The 25,332-nt window shown below is 42.0% G+C and overlaps 1 protein-coding gene across 2 annotated transcripts; it reads right to left on the minus strand.

The window, feature by feature from the left end:
- Positions 1-6,806: 6,806 nt before the first annotated feature.
- Positions 6,807-22,321, minus strand: LOC133863458 (ras-related protein Rab7). 2 transcript variants are annotated; one of them, XR_009899394.1, is made up of 8 exons: positions 22,077-22,321; positions 21,778-21,804; positions 21,526-21,625; positions 8,940-9,086; positions 8,775-8,855; positions 8,457-8,602; positions 7,248-7,391; positions 6,807-7,001 (listed from the first exon to the last, which is right to left on the minus strand). XR_009899394.1 is itself a non-coding variant. In XM_062299388.1 (7 exons), exons 1-7 carry the CDS (start codon positions 22,127-22,129, stop codon positions 7,322-7,324), a joined length of 624 nt encoding a protein of 207 aa, XP_062155372.1. In that variant the 5' UTR covers positions 22,130-22,321; the 3' UTR covers positions 7,069-7,321. The 2 variants fall into 2 exon arrangements, 1 of the variants encoding a protein (XP_062155372.1); XM_062299388.1 differs by lacking the exon at positions 6,807-7,001 and having other exon boundaries at positions 7,069-7,391.
- Between the last annotated feature and the right edge of the window lie 3,011 nt (positions 22,322-25,332).

The following is a 25,332-nucleotide window of genomic DNA, read 5'->3' on the forward strand; positions in this document are numbered from 1 at the left end:
GGGGGAGTAATTTTTATTTTTGGACCGGGAATGTATTTCCAAACCGGTTAAGTGATTTTTGTCCCAGAATGGCCAAAGGGGGAGTTTGTTAGTATTTTGGCCTCATTCTGTGTTTGGACAAAATCACTTGTGTGTAACGATGCTCCACAGGGATTCTACTATTCAGAAATGCTTCAGAGTCAGAAGATTTTCAATTCCCTGTCAACCGTCCGGACGATCGAGCCATCCCGTCCGGACGACCATCTGTCACTGTTCCATCCGTCCGGACGACGTGCCATACCGTCCGGACTCCAAACAGACCAAGCATCATCCTTCCAGACGACGTGTCTCTCCGTCCGGACCCTCCACTGTGTCGAGAAGATTCTATCTAGCTTGCATCCGTCCGGATGTTTCAGCAGCACGTCCGGACGCCTCTCAGTACTCGATCAGTTTCAGATTTCTTTCCAAGTTCCAAGAAAGGGAAGATCAATCAACCGTCTGGACGATGTGGTATCCCGTCTGGACGCGCGTCTCCTTAAGGCAAGAATCGCAATTCAAATATCACCTTCCGGACGTCTGACAGCTGTGGTCCGGACGCGCGTTCATCAAAGAAGGAAATTGCCGATTCAACTTCAACCGTCCGGACGGCTGCCTATCATGGTCCGCACGCGCGCATTGCAGATATGGAAATTACGTGTTGAAGAATAGCCGTCCGGACGCTCATCCCTCATGGTCCGGACGCATGAAGCCTTATAAGGAAATTACTTGCGGCGGATGTGCGACCATCCAAACGATGTTCCATCCCGTCCGGACGAGGCTCTTAAACAGGAAAGATTTCCTCGCAAAATTTTCAAAAAATCTTGTCGCACAGTTGTCCATCCGGACGGCCCATGTCCACCGTCCGGACGGCGCCTAGGTATATTTTGCCTGACGCTCATTTGAGCCCCCAGCCTATAAATAGAGGCCCCTGGGCATTGAGAACTGCAAGAATTCGGTATTGAATTCCACAACTGCTCAGAGACGTGATATTTCCTCTGATCAAGTGTGCTGTTGCTGTGCTACAACTGAAATCTATCTTAAAGGTCGGCTCTAAGATAAAGGATTCCATTGAAGACCCCTTCAGGTAGGAGAACCTGGTTGGGAAGCGTTCGTGTTGGGTTACACATCAGAAATCAAGATACGACCACTGCATCGGGTATATGTGAGTGTTACTGTCTTGTATCTAGCTATGTCTTCTGAATAGTGGAATTCCTGGGTTTGGCTGCCCCGGAGTGGTTTTTCTCTTAATTGAGTTTCCACTTCGTCAACAAAAATCTTTGTGTCATTTATTTTCCACTGTGCTTTAATTTTTGTTGACACTTATGCACACACTTTATTTTTAGAAGTCAATTTCGTTTTTCAATACATTTGAAAAACCCAAGTACCATTTATGACAATGTGAACTATTGTTTCAAAATGCTAGTTCGTGTCAAGTTTGTTTCAAAATGCTACTTTGGTACAAAACATGTTGCAAAACATGCAATACCAAATGTAAGCAAATAATTTTGTGTAAATAGGTACCATTTATGGTAAACGTTAAAAACCTAGGTACCATTATTGGTACATTTAAAAAACTCAGGTACCATAAATGATACATTTAAAAAATTCAGGTACCATATGTGACACTATGAAGTTTTGTTTCAAAATGCTACTTTGATACATGTTTTGTTTCAAAATGCTAGTTCGTGTCAAGTTTTGTTTCAAAATGCTACTTTGTTATAACATGTTGCAAAACATACCATTTATGGTAAATGTACCAAAACTAAGGTACCATTTATTTAACTTTTAAAAAACCATTTTTTTTCTTTTTTGAACCTTTTTTTCTTTGTATAGAAATGTAATTAAGTGGCCACACATATTGCATTGTATTCCCAATTGTTGCATATGACTAATTGTGTCTTGTTCATTTTTTGCTTACAAATGGATGAATTGTTTCGTTTCAAAATGTTAGTTTGATACAGGACAATTCAAACTTAGACTTTTCAAAACTTACATAATTCACATACATATGTCAAACTACCAAGTCACTTTAGAAGTGCAACACAAGCAACTAACAACATTGTAAACCATGACAACAACAAAGCATACATAAAATTTTTCTCTCTTGCCCTATATATGTCATTTTCCTTTTCTAGACACTTGATGATTTTCATCTGTTTATCATCCGCCTTCTCTAACTGCTTAGCCCTTTCCATGCAACTTTCCATTTCATTCCCCAAGTCTTTCATCATTGCCACCAATGTTTCATTTTCATCCTTCAGGTCATTAACCTTCTTCATAATCTGTTTTAAGACCTCCACACCCCTTGCACAAGTTGGTTTGTCCAGCCATTTAAAAAGTTTGCATGCAGATTTTGTCTGCATGTTGAAGTATAGGAAGTCAGTAAGAACTCACTCAAATTATGTTATGGAAGTTCTTCAATCATAACAACAACAAAGCATACATGAAATTGCGAGGATGAGCTTACTCTTGAGTTGTAGGTGGCTCAACCCCAAAATCTTTTCCCAGGGTTTTCCTCAGTCCAGAAGGTCTTTAATGGTGCTATTAAATCGCAATAACATATGAACGACATCCCAGCACGCCCCACCAAGGAAGATCCAGTTGATAACTATGTTTGATTCAAATGTCAAAACAACAAAACAAAAGATAAATTATTTTTTTAACAACCTGATACCAAAAAAAAAAAAAAAAAAAATCCTACCTCAAAAACAAACCAATGGGTTAAGAACACACCATGTCTGAAGAACGAGAAATTTCTTTCCCTCCCGAATCTCGTAGGCGACTTGATGATGTCATTCGTCCCATTGTTCAGCAGTTGCTCGGGAGAAACGGTCGTGCAGGACCTATGGGACACCACAGAAATATGCGTCGGCCTTATCTACTTCAGTTCCTAAGTTTGATTTGGGGAGATTCGTCGGGCCGGAGCTGGTTAGGGTTAGGGGTCAGGGTTTTCAGACATTTGGAGAAAAAGGGGAGGAGGAAGACGGCTTGTTCAGTTTTTAAATTTCCCTCTTTTTTAAAGAATTGAATGTGATTATGTGGATTTTCATAAGCACGTAGGATGGTTGAGGTGTGCACGGAGACAGGTATCGCACATGTACGCCGACACCTGTAGGATGACATGGTTGGACGTTAGTTTTGGACAGGAAATTGGACAGAGGTACCATTTCCGTCTTTTTATATACCACAGGTACCAAATTTGATAAAAAGTAAAACTGAGGGGGCAAAAAATAAAGGTCGTAAAGCACAGGGGTGTATAGGCTATTTATCCCCCCTCCCCCTCCAGTTGTTGTGACAAGTTCACGGGTTGTTCTGCTGGGCGAGTTTCGACAATGATCCTTCCACTAGTTCACCTACGAAAACCTTGTTACGACTTCTCCTTCCTCTAAATGATAAGGTTCAGTGGACTACTCGCGATGTCACCGCAATCCGAAAACTTCACCAATCAGTAAGAGCGACGGGCGATGTGTACAAAAGGTAGGGACGTAGTCAACGCCAGCTGATGACTCACGCTTACTAGGAATTCTTCGTTTAAGACAAACACTTGCAATGATCTATCCCCATCACGATGAAATTTAAAAGATTACCCAGGCCTATTAGCTAAGGCTATAAACTCATTGAATACATCAGTGTAGCGCACGTGTGGCCCAGAACATCTAAGGGCATCACAAAACTTTTGTAGCCTAAGCGGCCATAGTCCCTCTAAGAAGCTGGCCACGGAAGGTCACCTTCACATAGCTAGTTAACTGGCTGAGGTCTCGTTTGTTAACGGAATGAACTAGACAAATCGCTCCACCAACTAAGAATGGCCATGCATCACCACCCATAGAATCAAGAAAGAGCTCTCAGTCTTTCAATCCTTACTATGTCTGGATCTGGTAAGTTTCCCCGTGTTGAGTCAAATTAAGCCACAGGCTCCACTCTTGGTGGTACCCTCTCGTCAATTCCTTTAAGTTTCAACCTTGTGACCATACTCCGTTTGGAACCCAAAGACTTTGATTTCTCATAAGGTGCTAGCAGAGTCTTGAAAGCAACATCCACTGATCCCTAGTCGGCATCATTTGTGGTTGAGAACTAGGATAGTATCTGATTGTGTTCGAGCCCCCAACTTTCGTTCTTGATTAATGAAAGCATCCTTTGCAAATGCTTTCGTTGTTGTTTGTCTTTCATAAATCAAAGAATTTCGCCTCTGACTATGAAATACAAATGCCCCAAACTTTTCCTATTAATCATTACTTTGATCTCAAAGGCCAACACAATAGGACCGAAATCCTATGATGTTATCCCATGCTAATGTATTCAGAGCATAGATTTGCTTTGAGCACTCTAATTTCTTCAAAGTAACAACACCGAAGGCACCACCTGGCCAATTAAGATAAGGAGTGTATCGCACGTAGAAGAGACAAGTGGATCGGTGCACACTAGGGGTGGACCGATCTGCCCAACCCTAGATCCAACTATGAGCTTTTTAACTGCAATCACTTAAATATACTTTAAGGCAGCCCGCGTGGCTCATCTGCCACTAGGGCTTCATGGTTTCTTGCACTCTCAAAGGGCTGGGGTGGCTAAAAAGATGAAAATGTTCTTAGATAGGTTCAAATGATCAGGAGGAAACTCGATGTTCAGAGAAGGGAAATCTCGCTTGTTCGAGTAGGAACTTCGAATGTTTGGACATCAAGATTCTGCTTAAAGTTAAACAAATTGTTAAAAGGCCTTGAGAGATTTAATTTAGAGAATTACAACACATTATTGATAACCTTTTCTATGTGAATTAAAATTAAGAATCTTTTGGTTTTGTAAATTATCATTGCCGTTTAAATAAATGTATTCATTTTTGGGGATATTACAGTAATGCCCTTCGGCTTAAAGAACAACCATAGGCTTTGTAAATTGTATGTTCAAACGGCAGATTGGGAGAAACATAAAAGCCTATGTAAATGTCATGTCGGTTAAAAGCCAGAAGGTAGACCAACACCTATCTGATTTAGAGGAAACCTTTGATGTCCTGAGAGTACTTGATTATTCAGGTTGTTGAAGCAAAATTTCAAACGGTTACACTGGCTACGGGTCACTTTAAGATGTGTGCACATTTTTATGGTAGACTTCATGTAGATGGTCTATTTGATGCTTGCCACATGACGAGCCTTATAAATGTTTGATATTTTTCATGTAACCGGGTGCTTGAGTGAATCTTTAACTCCACGTAACCTTTGTACCTATATTCTGTGGAAGTACTTGAAGGGAACGAAGTGTCTTCTATCAATTTAAGTCCATCTCATCTACCTGTATGTGATTATAACTTTCCAAGGTTGAATTACATCAGGTCTCAGGAACCTGTTGAGTCGTCTCAAGAGTCAAGACAATACGCTTTTAACTTCTTGCCATTTAACAATGTAGACTTGTCTCTCGGAGTTGACAACCGAAAGACTGAGGGAGAAATCGCCTCCTGTCCCAAGTCTGGCAAAGAGATGAATCAATAAAAAAATATATATAATAATAATAAAAGTTTGGTAAAGAGGATTACACGTGCAACCCCAATTGGAAAAACAGGAACCTTTGAATTGACTGGGACAGTGATGAGCATGGAGGGAGTGAATTTTTTTTATCAAGGGGGCTGAGGCATCCGTTGATTTTGGAGGCTGCAGGCAGGAATCAGTGACTAAGATATCATGAGGCTAGGAATGGACACCATAAAGAAGGTAGCAACCCTTTTATTATATTATGATTTGTTTATTTCGGTGAAAAAAAATATATATATATATATTTTAATGTTTGGTGCAACAAAAAATAAGTCATATTTTTATTTGACCAAAAAGACTTCTTTAGTTTCGAAAAATTATTTACATTTTTAAATTCCAAAAATTATTTTATGAGGCAGACCGCCAAGTCACCACCAAACCACTACAGACCATCACTAAGCTACCCCCAAACCGCCACTGAGCCAACCCAAGACCACCACCAAGCTACACCCGAACCACCACCAAGCCACCCCCAGACCACCGCCAATCCATCCTAAACCACCACCGAGCCGCCCAAACCATCACCGAGCTACCCCCAGACCACTGCCAAGTCACCCCAGACCACCACCAAACAATCACTGAGCCACCCCCGAACCACCGTTGAGCCACCTTTGAACCACAGCCAAGCCACCCCCGGACCATCACCGAGCCACCACTAGACGTCTGGACCACTGCCGAGCCACCCCGGACCATCACCGAGCCACCCCCAGACAACCGCCGAGCCACCCTAGACCATCACCAGGGCACCTCGAACCACCACTAAGCCACCCCCGAACCACCACCGGGTCACCCTCGGACCACCTGCGAACCACCACCGAGTCACCCCCAGACTACCGCCGAGCCACCCTAGACCATCACCAGGGCACCCCGAACCACCACTAAGCCACCCTCAAACCACCACCGGGTCACCCTCGAACCACCTGCGAACCACCACCGAGCCACTTCCGGACCATCCTCGAGCCACCCTCGGATCACAACAGAGCCACCTTAGACAATCATCAAGCCACCCCCGGATCATCACCGAGTCACCCTCGGACCACCTCCAAAGAATTATTTTATATTAATATTTTTATGTTATGAATAAAAATTAATTTTTATCGATTAATATGATTGAATACAAATATAAAAAATATATCTATGATTTTCCGAACATGCCAAGCTTCAAAAATGTATTTTGTCGAAAATATTTTATGCCGAAACAAATGGAATATCATATTGCAATGCCCATCGAGATCTCCTTGAATTCTTGAAGGAAACAAAACAATAACCTGACAAAATACTTCTACAGAAAGAAAAATAATAATAACAATAATAATAATAATAATAACTTCCTCTTGTATGCCTACAATTTTTTTTTCTTCTTGTTTGAGCAACATCATCTGGATTTATACTCGTACACGTCCGGTCCATAAAATTGACAACGATAAGAAACTGAGTCGATAGATGAATCGTCCGCACCTTGTCCTGTGAGCACAATGCAACCTCCCTCAATAACCCTTAATCTGACCATTAAATTATCACAACTCACAACTTAGCAACCAGGTACAATTAAATTTCCAGATGAACACAAATAAAAGGTGGAATACAGATGTAAGATATGAACAGAAACAATCCAAAGACGACCAACATGCCTTTTCTCACCCACTTATGATACAAATAAAAATTTTATAACCTTCTTCCCTATATTATTGATACTTGAAAAGTACTGACTCGTAAGTCGCCAAATAGCAGTGAGCTGTATCTTGCAATCCAAGGAACAAACACAGGAAAATCCAACAACTCTTCTAGCACTCGCAACCTGTAGATCTTTGCTGCCGCCCTCCACCCCCAACGTCAATGGTGTCAGGCAGGTATCTTTCATCATCAACAAATCACAAAAACAAAATCGATCAATTAGTACACAGATAAGAAAGTTGGGTATCTAACATAACTTGATATTTGTATAACGTTCAAGAAAACTAAACTACCAGAAGACAGATTTACATTGATCACCAAATCTATGCTCATCATAATTCACTGACTGTTACCAAAAGAGATGGGAATCTTTTGGTATTGCCGGAAAAGGCAAAGGGTCAACAGGTACAAAAGAGCTGCTATCAGATGCAACGCAATCCTCTTGTTGGTCTCTAGCTGGCCATTAAATTGTATTATTGCTATTTAAGGCATGGTGGATGTTGAACTCAATGTGTACTTAATATCAAACCCCATGTTTTTAAGTCGAACATGTCCCATTATCCACCTATTGATTTATTAAGGACAGCAGAAGTGACTCAGGGGGCTTTAAAAGCACTTTCAAATTGCAAAATCATATTCACCATAAATTAATATAAACTTAGATATGAAGAAATAAAAGCATATCAACAGCAGTTTCAGAAATAAGACATGAAAGCATAACTCAGATCACTGTTTCAATTTAGCTATACAGAGTTCATGGTCTGTCTTACCACTACAAGGAAGAGAATCCAGTAACAATTTAATAATTTTGCTTCGAGTATCAAAAAAAAATCAGTTACAACAAATTGATAAGCAGTCAGCTTCATTTCCAACATGAATCCAATTACAATAAATTCATAAGCACATTTAAACTTCATTTTTAACAGCACGACCCCAAGTCAATCAAGTAGATGCTGCCTATCATGGCAAAAGAAGACCGAGGCTTTTAGCACCAGTTTCTTCTCTTATTTCTTCCGTTGTTTCTTTTTCCTTTTCATTTTTACTTTATAACATTACTCTGGCAAGACAGTATTGACCACACTATACACCATTCTCACTTTCAGACTTAAGATGGTTAAGGGAAAACTTAGCTTCCCACTACCTCCTAGTTAATGGGGGACGTTGGTTTATAAAGCTTAGCCTCTGCAACCCGAATATGCTCTAGAACAGATAGAATTCAGGATTTCAGACGAGTAAAATACTCACATTTCTTCTTCAGGTTCATTCTTGAGAGCGTTCTTGGCTATACACTGGAAAGCAGCTTCAACATTGAATCCTTCTTTTGCAGAGGTTTCAAAGTACGGTATGTTTCCCTTAGAAGCACACCATGCCTTAGCTTTCTTCTCAGAAACCTGCAACCAAAAAAAAACAGAAAACCATATGCATGCTCAATATAGCAAGAACAGTAGCAAATGTATCGCCAAGCACCAAGAGAGAACAATGTTATTCCAAATTGCTAAATTCTTAAAATGCAAGTCACAGATGACAAGAAAAAAGCGCGTCAACGAAAAAAAAAAAACTCACCACCCGGCTATTCCCACCATCAACATCTATCTTGTTCCCCAGCACAACAAATGGGAAGTTTTCAGGGTCAGACGGGCTGGCCTGAACATCAAACACAAACCATAACTATCGGTCACTCTTTCTTTAACTTTAGGATTATATGGGTTGCCAATAGGTTAGCACTACCTGAATCAGAAACTCTTCCCGCCAGTTGTTAAGATTATCAAATGATTTCATTACATTCACATCATACACAAGAACACAGCAATCTGCACCACGGTAGAAAGCCACACCAAGACTTTGAAACCTTTCTTGCCCAGCAGTATCCCAAATCTGTATATATGAACAAGAGGTGTCAACTGTAAAAAGCAATTAAGTCAAACTATTTCCAAATATCTCAACCAAATGAAGAATACAAGCTCCTCATTGCATCCAAAACAGATAATCTTTTGGCTTGTCTACAAGCTGTAATTTGAGAGGAACTAATGCACATGATATAAATATATAAAAATGACAGGAAATGAGTCCATAGTATACATATTATAACATGTATTAAACGTAAAATACGTATACATTTTTTTTAAAGTAATCGAAATATCATTAAAAGCGCAGAGCGCAACCAAGCACACATAAAGTATACAAGAGAAACATATAATGGAGAAAGAAAAAAAAAAAAATACCAAGGGAGCATTGACTCTCTTTAGCGAGTTTTGGTAAACTTATCCATATGTAAGAGAAAAAGTTTTGGTCAACAGACTCCCCCCATGAAAAACTCAAACCACAAAAAGTCTTATCACAACTACCAAAATTTGGCATCAACTAAATTCAAACAGAGGTTCCAAACACCAGGCTTGCCAGATCCCTTTTCACTTATCCTTCCTTTTATGGACTCATTTTCTCTGAAATTCGTTGAACTATAAGTGCTGACACTGCAAGACAACCTCCCTTCTCCAACTATGGTATAAGAAGCTGCATAAAAGATATGACACCAAAGAGTGGAACGGCTCTCCTCCCATTAAAAACACTCCTGTGTCCTCCCATTATGCAAATGCAGGACACATGTCAAAGAAGAAATCCAATGATCAATATCTTACCACGTAATGAACACTCCATCAATAACTAATGTTGACGTTAAAGGCATTTGGCTTCCTCTATTTTTATCAATGCTCCTTAGATGACTTCCTCATCACCGACGTCCCCCCTCCTCAAGGCCCACCATCCACCCCTTGGCAGAGCAGGGAAAGGGCTTAGAGAGAGATGGAGCAACAAAACTTAAGGAGAGAAATTTAGGCAAAGCCACATGCAAAGACAAAAGTATTGCAAATAGTGTAGAGGGACGTAGAGGTACTGAAGCATGCTTGCTGGTAGGGGTAGCAGGACGGTTAAAAAAAAAAAAAAAGTGGATTTCTCTATCTTCAGCAATTCAAAAAAAATTCAATTTCTCATTCTCTCTCTCCCCAAAAATCTGTGATTTTTCAGACCTGATCTGAAAATTTTATAGTGCGGGTTAAAGATCACAAGGAGTTTTCCGATGAGTATCTTGGAAAACTGCCATTAAAGCTCAAAATGAGGCTTCTTTCTTAGTATTTTCGGTTTCAATGTTTCTGAGGAAGAAGAATGGCACACCATCATGGATCGGCCATGGAACCCCATCAACAAAACCTTTTCCACTCCTCTCATTCCTTGTGGTGGTACATTGAAAGGGCTCTAGAGAGGGGTTGTGCAGAGAAGAGGTGTCAGTTCTGAAAAAGGAAGGCAGAGTGGTTTGAGTTTTTTTACCTTTTATTTAAAACTTTTAAAGCATCAGTTTGGGTTAGTATTCCCAAGTACTTGTTTGATTAAAGAGCTTAAAGGGACTTGAGAAAGGAGTTGTGCAAAGGAGAAGAAGAAGAGGAATTTCAACCTCAAGGACTTGATCGGGGCCAGAGTGGTTTGGATGCCATCAATGTTAACTAATTGATAGTGGTGGTTGACGTGGCAACATACTGGTCCTCAAATTTATATTTAAACAGAAGGAAAGCCACTCTCTCAGCAGATGTTTCTGCTTTTTAATGACATTGACAAAACTCCATTATATTGCATATTATATACAAATAACAATATCTACGTCAAATATTTCCTACACACTTCTTGCTTTGAAGTCCTATCTTTTTTTACTTTAAACTCTAAAGTGTCCACCTATCTTTTTTACTTTAAATCACTCGTCTCTGCTTGCCACCTCATCCACCATGTCAACTCTCGATTGACATTTATCTTGATCTCTTTCAATCAAGCCGAGTGAGAGAGGGAAGATAAACACCTTAGAAGAGTTATCATGGGGTTTTTGAGTTGGTTTTGTGTAGAGTCCGTAGTTTTTGAGCTCTTGGTTGCAAAAGGGGCTTCAGGCTTGCGTTTTGACGAAATAAGTTGTTGATACAGTTTCCAGCATGGTGACGTGTCGGATGATGATTCGCCTAAAGATTCGCCTTGTTCTTTATGATCTGCAAAATAATAAACACTGCGTCGGGGGTGCCGACGATCCCCCTCCAATGCCTAAGTCAGATAATAGATTGAATATGAGTAGAGTAATTTTTAGAAGCAGAGAATGTACCTCAATATCTGAAGAGATTCTGGTATTTATAGAGATTGAAGAGCAATTAGGATTGTTCCTGGTTTGTGAGGATCGGTAGTTGAGGAAAACGTGGCCTCGGGCGCACGGACATTTCGGGTTCCATGACCGCCTAACTCGGTCGCACGATCCTTTATGGGTAACATGTTGTTGGAGAAACTTCGGGTGCACGATCTAGTTATGTATCGTACGTCGTGTCCCTTAAATCTCGGGTAATCCCGAGAAGTCCACGGACTCGAGTGTTACAAGGTATCCGGGTCGACTACCCGAGTCGGGTGGTCGGGTCGGTTGAACCGGTTGGGCCCAAATGATTTTAATGGGCTTTGATAAACTAATATTTTCCCTAATAGAAGTCATGGGGTAGTTCAAGCGGTGTTTGTGGGTAAGTTGAATTTCTTTTTTTCTTTTTTTTTTGACATGTCCACACAAGAGGGGGGAGGGGAGATTCAAACTAGTAACCTCCGCTTCATGAGGTGTGGTCCCCAGCCAATTGAACTACCTCTTGGGAACAAGTTGAATATCATCTGGTTGTTGTCGATGGTGGAGAAGTTGGTTAATGGTGAGGTGACGACATAGTTTTTTAAATTGCCAAGGGATGGAAACAAGGTTTTCTCAACTCAACAATGGATTCATTTTACATTATTTACAATTGGGCAGAGTAAATAATGTTTTTTGCCCTCATCGATTTGGGTCAAATTTGTTTGGGGTCTTTCTTCTTCACGACCAAAAGTGCTTTCGTGGGTCGCTCCTCTTAGTTCGGTAGGGTGCTTAGCTGGTGGGCTTTTGTTTTCTCCGGCGAGAATGCATCTCCGTTCTGGGTTGGTTATTTGAGCTTGGGTGTGCCTCGTAATGGAAAGGAGATTCCTTGTGGAGTCTAAATCCTTTGTCTTTTCGGTCTTGTAGGGGGCGTCGGTGTTGCGGGTGGAGGAGAAGAGACAGGACTTCCATGGAGCGGTCATCCTGAGCTCCCATTGTTCTGCATGGCTTGTTTCGTCAATGGAAACACTTTTGGGCTTTCCTGGAGAACAAGAGTTTATCAAGTCTTACAGGGAAGGACCAAAGTTGTTGATTGCCCGGAGAGGTGGCAACAAAGATGGCCGGTTCTTAGAGGCGGCGGTGTTTGGGTTGGGCGGTCGAAGAGGGTTCGTTCTGATCCGAGAGGGTCGCGGAGGTTGGGGCTGGCGCAAGTTTTCTGGCGAGTTGAGTAAGATTTCTGCCTTTCTTTCTGCATCAGTGGGCTGTGGGAGTTGGTCCTCGGCTGCGACGGTCAATTTGGGTGGGAAGAAAGGGAAATGCTGGGTTTATCTTTCGATAGATCGGGGCCTTCATATGCGTCAGTGGTGGGTTCGGCTCCGGTGCAGGTGGCAAAGGAGACGCCCATCCCAGTGAAGGTGATCCCTCCAGTTGTTCCGTTGGATTTGGACAAACCTCTTTGTCCGATGGGTAAGCAGCTTCATTCTCCTAGGTTCTCTGCACGAGGTGGGGCATTTCCAGATAGGGGGTCTTTTTTAAATTTGAACTTGCACACGTGGAGAAATTTGCTCGTTAGCCTTTTTTTGGCTTTGGGCCGGGTTTTTGGGAATAGGGTTTTTGGGAAAAGGTTGGGGCGGTCTTCTGGGTCTAGGAAGGGCCTTTTTCGCAAAGGCCTTCACTTGGGTCGGTTTCTTCCGAGACCTAAACCTAAAGTTTTGCAGCAGCCGAAAGTTCTTGTGGGTGCGATTCCGACGGCCGTTCGTGGGAGTCTTCTTCGGCCAGAGATATCGTCGGCGGCAGATTATGGGGTGGGTCAGGAGGTGTCAAGCTCTGGGGGTGGGTCGTTTCCGGCGGCCGTACCCGTCATGCCTCCCTCCCCTTTCGTTTTCCCCCCTTTGCCGACTCTGGATTTGCTGCCTCCGGCGTCCATGGACGTCGCTCCAGCTTCGGTTAGGTCTAAAGTGGATTCTGCGCTCGCCTCTCTACCAAACTCTTCAGTCGAGGCTGGTGCTGGGTTGGCCGCTTTTCCTTCTCCATCAGGGGCGGCTATGTTGGGAGAGAAGATCCGTTGTTCTCTTCCTGTGTTGCAGCCTTCTAAGCCCTTCCAGAGATACTACAGAAAGGCTAGAGAACTCAGGGTTGGCCATTCTGTGAAATGGAACGAGGTGTTGTTAGCTGATTCACTGGTAGCTTCGAAGACGGCTGTCTGTAAGGGTTCAGTTACAGCGCTTCCAGTGAAGAAGTCTGCAGGTTCGGCAAAGAAAAGCTTCCTTCGGAAGGGGTTCCTCAACCCTCCGCCTCGGGAGGTTAAGGATGTTGGAGTGGAAAGACTTCCATCCCCCTCAAGTTGTCCTCCACCCATAGAGGGCAATGGCTTTTCCCAATCTCGGAATCGGCATGTTGGGTTTGATCAAAATGGGGAGATTGTTGTTTGGGAGAAGGACAATGATTTTTGGGAGGGGTTGCCCTTGGACTGGGAGATGGATGGTTTTCAAGATGAGGAGTCTTTGGCTATCTTGGATGCCTTGGAAGAAGAGATCCATCGGGACAAGATGATTGCTCGCCAGAAGACAAAAGGCAAGAGGGAGCTCTTGAATTTGAAGAGCTCCATCAATTATGACAATGCTAGCACTTCCTCCAAGCCTTGGAAAGGAAAAGCTCTCATGTTGTAGGGGGTTTTAGTTTGGGGGCTTTCGGGGCAAGTTTGGGTGCTTGGTAGGGGTTGTTATTGTATTTGGGGAGCTTCTTATGTTTTTTGGGTGTTTGTTAGGGGCTTACCTTTTTTGTGGGTTCTTTTGGGTTTCTTGTGGTTTTGGGGTGCTTCTTTTGCTTCTTGGGTGTTTGTTGGGGGCTTATCTTTGTTTATTTGGGTTTTTGGGGCTTTTCTTTGTCTTTTAGCTTTCCTTTGTTTCTGTGGGCTAGCTGGGTCGTTCCTCTGTATACTTCCTGTGTACTTAGGGCGCTTTACGCTTTTTTTAATAAAATCTTCTTACTTATCAAAAAAAAAACTCAACAATGTGCAAACCAGTCTGGCCGGTATTTGGCAGTGACGGAATACGGGAGTGGTGGTCAGCGAAGATTCCTCGTTATCCCAAAGGGACATAAGGAACGGGGCTGGAGAAGTTGTGCTTCCGAGCTTAGGAAGGTGGTGGACTTTTTGGACATGCCTTATGGCAAGGGCAATGCTCCTTTTTCTCAATGGCCCTTTGGTGGCTCGACGTTGTACGATGTGGGCAATGCTTCACTAGTGTTTGTGGTTCACTGGTGTCCATGGGAAAGCCATGTGGCATAGGTGGAACTGCATTGGGGTAAGCGACATTGCCAGCAAAGGAGGTGAATGGGAATAGGTCCTTTGTGGTGGCTCTAAAAGGACGGCCAATAAGTCTCTAGTCGACGAGGGGTTCCTTGGGCTTCGGCACCCCTTTTTCATTGGAGTCTGACTACAAGGCTGGGGAAGGAGTCTACACGAGGAAGGATATTGTCGTTTTTGGAGATAGTTTCGATTTGCAAGCTTTTAGAGAAATTTCTGGTATGTCTCAAATGGGAAATCAACTGATGCTTTGAGTGGGTCGAGTTGGGCCTAGGGCCTAGGGCCTGTTGGCTTAGGACCTAGGCAAGATCCCAAGAAGTCGGTCGTGCCCATTACTAAGCCCAGCCCACCTATTTTTAGCCTTTCTCGGAACCCCTCAACCGAGCCCAATACTAAACACAGCCCACTTGTTTTTAGCATTTCCAAAAACCCCTCGGCCAAACACAAACCCAACCCCTCAGCCAAACACAAAACCAACCCCTCTACTGCTTGTTCCTCTTGCCCGAATTCTATGGGCCCGCCTCCAATCTCCAAGATTGACCCAGCTTTGAAAGGCAAAGGAATTTTGGGTCCTAATTCTCGGGCCAAACTCTTCTTTAAACCCAAAACTATCGGGTAAGTGGAGCAATTTCTCGAGCTTGGGCGTGAAGAAGGGCTCAGTTTTCCCACACCCCGATGGTCCTTCGGCAGGTCGCCCAGACAAGGCTGTTTTGGTATTTTGCAAACAGCCACCACAAAGTGGGGAGGGAAGCTCCACAAGGCGCAATGCTTCTTTCGATAAGAAAATCGCCGGTAGCCCTTCTCGCCGTCACCCATCCCTTGCCAAAAAGGAGGTGTCTACGTCAATTGGGTGGCTAGACTTCGCCAGTGGTCCTTCCAAGAACTCGCCAAGATCAAAGGGAATTTTTCGATGGTCTTTCCAAGAACTCGTCGAAAGTTGTCTCATCACCACATTCCAGACCCAGTCGAGGAGGTGGCAGCGCCTAGTTTTGGAGTTATGGGTATGGCGCACAGTTTGCCAGAAGCCCTTTACCCCACGGCTAAGTCTTTGGTGTTACCTAAACAACTTGCTAGTACACCTTCCCAGAACTCGTCGGCAACTCAGTCTCTTCCCCGCGTTCGAGACCCAGCCGAGAAGGAGTCGGCAACATCTTGTTATATAGTTGTGGATATGGCGAGCAGTTTGCCAAAAGCCCATTCCCCCGTGGCTAAGCTTCCAATGATACCTAAACAAACCCTGGCGCTTTCCCCCCCTACAAACTCAGTTGATGATTCTGTTGTTCCTTGCTCTTCCTCAAGTCCTCTATGGGAGATAAGTCCTACTGGTGATATGAGGGAAGGTCCTCCTCTGCCTATACCTTGATTGGGATGGAGTTGGGTAGTGTTGGAAGGAAAAGATAGATTGTGCGTGACTTGGAACCTTGTCGGGATGTGGATCTTTTCAAGAGGGAGGAAGCCTTGTTGTGTACTCCCCTAAGCTCCTATTCCCCGTGGGAGTTTCGTGTGTTGGCTTTGAGGAGCAATTTAAGGCAATCTTGAGAGTTACTGAAGCGTGTCGTCTTCAAAAGGTGTCAAGTTCCAATTCTAAACCTAGTAGAAAGGGCAATAGGTTGTTAAAATGGTTGGAATGCTCCATTAAATATGATTCTAAATTTGAGACTTCTAGCCGTGGAATTGGAAAGGAGAGGGGTTCTCCGGTTTTTAATAAAGCCTAAAAAATCTTATCTTGGAATGTGAGAGTTTGAATGAGGAGGATTAATGCCTAAGGGTAAGAAACTTAGTCAGAAAATGGAAAGTTGACACTATATGTTTTCATGAAACTAAGTTGGAAGCAATGTCTCATAGTGTAGCGTATAGTTTGTGGCGTTGCGATCATGTGGATTGGTGTTGCATAAGACTCCAGAGGGGCTTTAGGTGGCATTTTGATTATATTGGATAGGAGAGTGGTGGAGAAGATCGACGAGTGTGTGGGGGAGTTCACTCTAGCTATTACCTTATGAAACGTTATAGATCATTTCACCTGGGCCTTTGTGGGTGTCTATGGCCCTAATTCTAATAATAGTGATAGAAGGCATCTTTAGATCGGGAGTAGCTCACTTATACCTAGCTATGATGGAGTTCTCTGACTTCATTTTTTATTGAGGCTTAATGGACCTCCCTCTTATTGGTGGTACTTATACTTGGTCGAACAATCGGGAGTCTCCCTCTTGGTCCAGGATTGACATATTTCTTGTTTCTCCAGCTTGGTAAGCTCAGTTTCCGAATATGTCCCATAGAAGGCTCCCTAGACTGTGCTCGGATCATTTTCCAATTCTCCTTAATTGTGGTAACTTTCATAGGGGAAGTAGGTACTTCAAATTTGTTAATGTGTGGCTGAAGTATGAGGGTTTTGTGGATAGGGTGTGTTGGGAATAATTTCATTTAGACTAGCCTTCGGGTCAATACCAACCCAGAAAGGAGAAACAGAAGAACTCCTGGGAAAGTCCCGTCCCGGGAGACAGGTACTAAGCAACCAAGATAATAGAACTCTCGGGATAGTCCAATCCCGAGAGGTAGACACCAAGCAGCCATTCCCGAGAATGAAAGGCAGGAGGTATAATCAGCTTAGGTCCCGGGAATACAGACATCCCAAGACCAAGATTTGAGTTAGCCAGCCAAGGCCTGGGACAAGCCAATCCCGAAAAATCAGGCATCAACCGCATCCCAGGAATTCTGGATGTGGATCCCACGAACTAAGGTAGACAGGAGGTATAATCAGCTTAGGTGCATCCCAAGACCGAGATTTGAGCTAGCTAGCCAAGGCCCGGGACAAGCCAATCCCAGAAAATTAGGCATCAACCGCATCCCAGGAATTCTGGATGTGGATCCCATGAACTAAGGTAGACGTTATGGCTCAGAGATCGTGCTCAACCCGTGAAAATCCGGGATTGAGGATAAGTCTCAGATATACAAGAAAGGATCTCGCTTGGAGGATAAGAATGAAGGAATCCCGAGAGATTCGGAGAGGAGATCGTGGACCCGAGAGATCCGGGATCCTCAACACTCTCCAAACCGCATCAGAAAGCCTATAAGTAGGCCCAAGCTACAGGTCTAAACTTAGATGGAATTTTGGCAGTTAAGTAGGCTTTTTCTCTCAGAAATTGACTTAAGCATTGTAGTGACACCCCCAGAAGGGTCTCTTAGTGTTTGCTGTTTTGCAAAGATATTAAGAAGCCTAAGGAACGAGCTGTGTTCACGTCATACCGAAAACTGCACTAACAGTTTGGCGCCATCTGTGGGAACTCGATTCTCACAAAAAGAAGAAATCTGCAATAGTGATGAACACACGTTCCGGCAACCAGAATAACCGATAGCCAAGAGTTCAACCGGACCCGGTTATTCAGAGCAACCCGCAGCCTCCACCGTTTCCTCCCCCTGGCGGTGGAGACCAAGATCGCATAGCAGCATTAGAAGCCTATATTGAAGCCTTGACGCGGCAGAACGCAGAGTTGCTACTCAGAAATATAGGACAACCCCATCCTGATATGAATCAGGATGAGCATAAGGAAGAGCGGCTCAGCCATATCAAAAGGCCAAGGTTATCGAGATGAGGATCGTCGGGAGGACAACCACCAGGAAGACAATTTTCAGGAAGGTGATTCCCATGAATTAAGAAACATAAGGCCCACCGCCCCTGAGGCCGAGAAGAGGATGTAGGAGACCTAAGCAAAATTCTAGTCGAGCTAGATAGAAGATGCGCTCACATGGAGATGGAAAGGAAGGACAAGAGCAAGTCCCTAGTGGTGGACAAGCTCTTGTCGGGCACTGACTCGCCCTTCACCAGCTGAGTAGCAAACTACCGACAACCCGAGAAGTTCAAGGTACCTCAGATCATGATTTACACTAGAGACAAAGATCCTCTTGATCATCTGGAGAATTTTCAAGCCCACCTAGACCTTCACTGGACATCCAATGAAGTAGCATGACGGGCCTTCCCTCTAGCTCTTTCAGAGAATGCCCAAGACTGGTTCAGGAGACTGCCCCCCAACTCGGTGGACAACTAAGGAGTTGAGCAAGATGTTCCTAACGGAATTCTTAGCTTTCCGAACAAGAAAGAAGCCGTCTGGATACTAGTTAAGACTGCACCAGCGCAGCAGCAAAGATCTTTGTGGCTCGGTACAACCGAGAGAAGATGGTGGTTGAAGATCCAACTAAGGACATGGTTTATGCCGCCCTCTATCAGGGCATTTCACCCAAGGAGCCTCTAATGAGGAAGTTGGCTCGGAAGCAACCAAGCAGCTTGCAAGGCCTGATGGATAAGGTAGAGTAATATATCCATTAGGAAGAGATGCTGAAGCCAATGGCCAATTCAAAGCCATCCCGAGATAGGTCCCCAGGAAGAAAAAAGAAAGATTTCAAAAGGCTGAAGGAAAAGATCAGAGGCAGGTAAAGAAATTTAAGGATTACAATTTTACACCTCTAAATGCCGAGATATCAAGAGTTCTCATGGAAATCAAGAGAAATCCAGAGTTTTTCCAGCCACCAAAGATACCAGGCAACCCTCCACAAAAGAATGAGGGCAACTATTGCGATTTCCATGAGCAGAGAGGCCATTACAACGGGAATACAGACATCCCGAGACCGAGATTCGAGTTAGCCAGCCAAGGCCTGGGACAAACCAATCCCAAAAAATCAGGCATCAACCGCATCCCAGGAATTCCAGATGTGGATCCCACGAAATAAGGTAGACTTTATGGCTCAGAGATCGTGCTCAGCCCCTGAAAATTCGGGATTGAGGATAAGTCCTGGATATACAGGAAAGGATCTCGCTTGGAGGATAAGAAGGAAGGAATCTCGAGAGATTCGGAGAGGAGATCGTGGATATCGAGAGATCTAGGATCCTCGACACTCTCCAAACGGCTTTAAAAAGCCTATAAATAGGCCCAGGCTCCAGGTATAAACTCAGACGTTATTTTGGCAGTTAAGTAGGCTTTTTCTCTCAGAAACTGGCTTAAGCATCGGAGTGAGACCCCCAGAAGGGTCTCTTAGTGTTTGTATTTTTGCATATATATTGAAGAGCCTAAGGAACGAGTTGTGTTCATGCCATACTGAAAACTGTACTAACAGGGTGAAACAATGGTGGGACTCTTATCACTTCCAAGGCTCTCTGAGCTTTATTGTGGCCAACAAGCTCAAGGCTTTGAAAGTTGATTTAAGGAGATGGAATGAGGAGGTGTTTGGCGATGTAGGAAGAAAGAAAAAAAATCCTTTGGGAAGAGGCTGAAGAGCTATGTGCTTTAGACATCATTGAAGAGAGGGCATTCGACAATGAGGAGAGAATGAAGGCATAAGTATTATATATATATATATATACTCGAATTATGACTAAGAGCAAAAAGCGCTACTCAAGTATACAGGAAGTATACAGAAGAAAACACTTAGGTAAAAGGAGAGAAGAGAACAAGAAAATTATGAAAACTAAGCTCCCAAGGAACTACAAATGCAGTTGTCCAAGTAAAAAGAGTAAAAAAGAAAAAATACTCAAGCTCCGCTGACGATCTCTCACGTTCTTCAAAACTTCTATCATTTCTTTCCCCCTAAAGACACCACAAGATACAAGAATGCACCATCTTCCACACAACAGCACTCCGAGTTTTCCCACCAATCCACCAACAAGCAAAAAAGTCAACAACACTACTAGGTATCACCCAAGATAGCCCAAAACGACTGAAATAGGTATTATATAAGGAGCAAGCGACCTCACAATGGAGGAGAAGATCCACAGACAACCCATTCCTCATGCACATACAACACCTATTAATTACAATGACATGCTGCTTTCTAAGATTATCCATAGTAAGGATCTTCCATAAAGGCCGCCAACCAAGCAAAAAAAGCCACCCTCAAGGGAACCTTCATCTTCCAAATACTCTTTCAGGGGAAAGGAGAGACATCGTTACCAATAAGGGCACTATAGTAGGAGCTTACGTCGAACCACCCGTTTATGGAGGGGGACCACCAAGCTTGTCTACACCAACCCGACTCACTCTAACTTAGTACAGCAAATTGACAAACGAGGAAAAAACATCCACCTCCTAATCATGTGCCACTCTAGTAAAGGTTACGTTTCACTAAAGTGGGTCACCAAAATACTCCAAGAGAGCCACTACTAAAGCATCCTGAACACGGGCAATGCCATATAAGTCTTAAAAGGCTTCAATAAGGGCCTTGTCCCTACGCCACAGATCATGCCAAAATCTAACATTGACGCCATCTCTAACATAAAACCTAGTATGACTAGAATAAATCTCCCAACCCCTTTTGATATTCTTCCAAACCCTTACCCCATACGAACCAACTAGCTCATTAAAAAGAAATCATAAGTATTAAGCGAGTTAAAGAGATCCACTCTCATGGCAAACAGAGACACCGGCAAAACAATTATATCCTTCCAAAACCCCCCAAAATCGACCAGCCATCAGTCAAGCAAAGTGGTTACCTAGAGAATCCCTGAAGCATTGAGATTAAACAAAAACAACCTCAATCTCACTACAACCACTTTGATTAGCATTTAGAATTAAAAGGAGGAGAAAAAACTATTATCTTCTGAAAAGAATTTTGCGTCCTCATAACACCAATGGGTATCTGAGTCATAATTATCCTCCAATACCCAATTCACTAAAGCACATGAGCAAATTTTAACTGAAACTTAAAGCGCAAACAAATGGGCTTTACAAGGGGCAAATAACATTCACTAACAAACAATTCAATGTAATAATAAAGCCAAAGCAAGAAGCTTGTAGACAAGCAATCCTCAATACTTGTTATTAGATTTATCGCATAGTTTATACTATTAAGGCATAATGTGTTCAAGAAGCAAAATGTGTGTTCATTGCTCTCACCTGCAAGGTGAACAACCTATCTTCAAACTGAACTTCCTTGGTCAGAAAATCTGCTCCTATAGTCGCCTTATACTGATTACTAAACTTACGATTCACATACCTAACCACAACACATTAACAACAATCAAACACCAATCCAGCAATTACAAGCCCAACAAAAATTATATGACAAAATTGAAAGGAAAAAAAAAAACAAACAAACAAATTTAGAACTTCAGAAAACAAATTCAAGATTTGAGTTTTAGAAGGTACTGATTCATCAGCGACGTCTTCCCCACCCTGCCAAATGATCAAGAAAATTGCACATTACTCCAAATCCTATACCATTAGTTAAACAGAAAATAAAATCACAAAATCTTAAATAAAAAAATATCAACTTCATCTCCTACAAATTATCCACTCAACTAAACCCAAGACGAACTAAATCACTAAATTGAGTTGTGTTATTCCTTCAATAACAACAAAAACAACATAAAACATAAAAATTCAAAATTTTCCTCCGTTTTCTCAGCAAACAAACGAAATTAAAACAAAAATAAATAAATGTTTACCCGCTGTCGCCTAGGATAATGACCTTTAAAAGCATGCGACGACGAGAAGCCATGGGTCAGAGTAAGAATTTGAGATTTAGGGTTTCTGAGACAAAGGAATTGGGGAAATTAAGGAAATCCTGTATATGTGATTTGAATTCAATCTGGGAGTTCTGTTTCCGTGGGTTTGCTATGGTTGGGGAAAGCCAATCATGGAACGCCAGCGAGAGTTGCGGTTCCGGAGATTCAGAGGTCCCGAGTATGCCATTGGTTTTGCATCGAATTTACCTTTGAACCACAACAAAACGGCCACGATTTTGAAAATATTTTAAAAGGAAAAAAAAAAAATTATTAAAAGCAGAAAAATTAGGGATAACTTCTCAAAAGGCTATCAAACTATCGGCGGTTTTTAAAAACTGGTTCTGAACTTCCAAACATCTCAAACTAGAGTGTCCAAGTTTCTAAACGTCTCAATAAGGGATAATTCGTTAGGATTTACTGTTAAATCCTGCCAAAATTCTCGAAATACCCCTCTTTTTTTAGGAAAAAAGAAAAGAATAAAATTGCTAGGATTTAGGTGTTGGTCAGAATTTAACGGAATTTACAAAAATACCCATACCTGAATCTTTGAAAAATTTTATAAATTTTTTTTAAAACATAAACATAAGGGTATTTTGAAAATTTTGCTAAGATTTAATATCAAATCATAACGGATTACTCCTTATTGAGACGTTTGGAAATTTGGATACCCTAATTTGAGACGTTTTGAAATTCAGTATCATTTTTTCAAAACGGTCGATAGTTCGATACTCTTTAAGAAGTTATCTCCAAAAATTATTTTCAAATATCTCACTTTCATATTGAAACATTTTTTTCAAATCAAAACCAAAAGGCACTTTTCAAAACAATTGTGAAACATAACTCGAATTTCTTTTATAAAAGTTTCTACAACCTTCTGTTTGGATAGAGAGAAGAAATCTTATTCTTTTCCGGTTTTTTTTCAAAACCCGAAAACCCGCATTCAATCAGCCAAAAACCCAAATTAAAACCCGAATTCCATTACTTAAGAGAGTCAGAGAGAGCCCATGCCGCAGTACGATTGGAAAACCAACATTCATTTCTCGACTTCCCACACCATAAATGCCACGAAAATCAAACAGCCTTTACGTCAAACTTTTACCTTTTTCCACTTGATGCATCAGGGGTAAATATGCTTTTATAAACATACGGTGTAAAACTTGTACACCATTTCAAAATTATAATTAATTAAATAAATATACTTATTTTTTAAAAACAAAAAAAACCAAAACAAAACAAAACAAAAAAAACAAAAAAGCAAGGGGTGGCCCAACCACTCCCAGCCTATGGGGGTGGCCGCGCTCCACCCCCAGTGGCTGGGGGTGGCCATCGGGCCACCCCTTGCTTTTTTCCTTTTCTTTTTTGTTTTTTTTTTAAATTTTAATTTTTTTTAAAAAATATGTATAATTATTTATTTTTTAATAAATTTATTTATTTTTTATTAAAATTTACTTTTCAAACAGCCTTTACGTCAAATGCTCACCTTTTTCCACCTGCTGCGTCAGACATTATTATGCTTTTATAAATACACGGTGTAAAACTTGTACACCATATTCTAGTTTCACTTAATATGAGCTTTTGGATGCATAAATTGTAGACGATTTTTCATCCGAGCCGTCCAATGGATTCAAACATCGTCCATGTGCCCACACCCTATAACTCCCCATTTCAAAGGGAAACGTGTATGCATTTGTCTTCAGCTTCTCTACCCCCGATGTATGATATTTGGCTTGGATTTTCACGATAGGCCACACTTTTTTGCTAACTTCTCAACCGTAGATCAGTCTTTGATTTCCATAGCCCATTGCAATTTTTGTTGTTGTGTAATACTCGTGCATATTACCCCCGAACCTGATGATGCGTTCATACTGTCTTCCCAAAAACAATTTCCCTCATTTTCTCATACAGACCTACACCGTGCGGGGACGATTCTCCTCAACCAGCGTTTCAGGTTCTTTGCAGGCATCTATCACCTCCTTACGACCGTTGTCCTCACAAAGCGAGATATTCTGCATATCTTCCCCATCAGATCTTGAAAAAGAGTTTGATCAGTATGTATTTCTTTTAAGTTTTTTTCTTCAATGGCTTTTACTTCTTATTACTGACATCAACCTACCGTTTTTGGGGCAGTGTGTTCCGAGTATCCTGAGGCTGATTTGAGGCCTCGCACAGTGCCATCTTATTCCTATAACTTCGAGCATTGGAAAAACTCATCCATGACTTCGGAGAATGCTCTTCACTCGGAATCACCTTCTTCATCCAGTGGTTCCAACTCCTCGTGGTACCCAGTTCCTCTGGTGAAGCCAGTCCACGTGGTTAGTCCGAGAACACGATCTTGGAGGGTTAGTTTCATAAATTTGAGATTAGTATGTTGTTCCTTTTTTTTTTTATTAGTCGTTTGTAATGTTGCCCAAGAACACTGCCAATGGGTTTTAACGGACTGTTATTGGGTTTTTTTTATGAATGCAATGTATGTATTTATCTTGAGCTCATTCTCGTCGAGTTGTTCCCGCAGATCTTTGTGTGGTATATCTTTTTTCTTTAAGTATGTTTTTTTTTTTTTTTCTTTTCAGCTAATAATCTGTTGGTTTTGCAAAATAAATTTTATTTATCAATTTTTAATGGAAGAAAGAATTGGATCGATTTTAATAACAAATATTTTGTTGGAGAAATAATCAGCTCCAAAGACACGTGGGCCTAAGGTAGTATCGGGGGCTGAACCCATCGGGTTGACCCGGCCAGATTAGACTTAAGTACAAGACCATCCATTATCTCCAAAAAGACGCATATCCCAAATATATCAAGATAGACTTCTATCCCATCAAATATGGGATAAGGCACCTAATAGAATGACATTAACTAAAGAGAGTGTCATATCCAGTTTGGACTCTACTACCCAATTTGAATTCTATGAAGATAAGATTAAAGACTATGTGATCTAGGATTCAGACTCTTAATTAGATTATGCTCCAAGCACTCCAGTAGTTTCATAACTGTGAACTGTGAGTCTATAAATAAGACTACTACGTCAGTTATTTTTGACAGGCAGATTCTCTAAGCTCTGAGATTATTGATACTCTCTAGAAAATAAATAGTTTGAACTGACTTAGGCATCGAAGTGGGGGTATGGTCGGCACCCCCACGAGTCGACAAGCCGTTTATTATTTTGCAGATTATGAGGAGAGCGAATATCAAGGAA

Source organism: Alnus glutinosa, chromosome 3, assembly GCF_958979055.1.
Source record: "Alnus glutinosa chromosome 3, dhAlnGlut1.1, whole genome shotgun sequence".
Taxonomy (NCBI): Eukaryota; Viridiplantae; Streptophyta; class Magnoliopsida; order Fagales; family Betulaceae; genus Alnus; species Alnus glutinosa.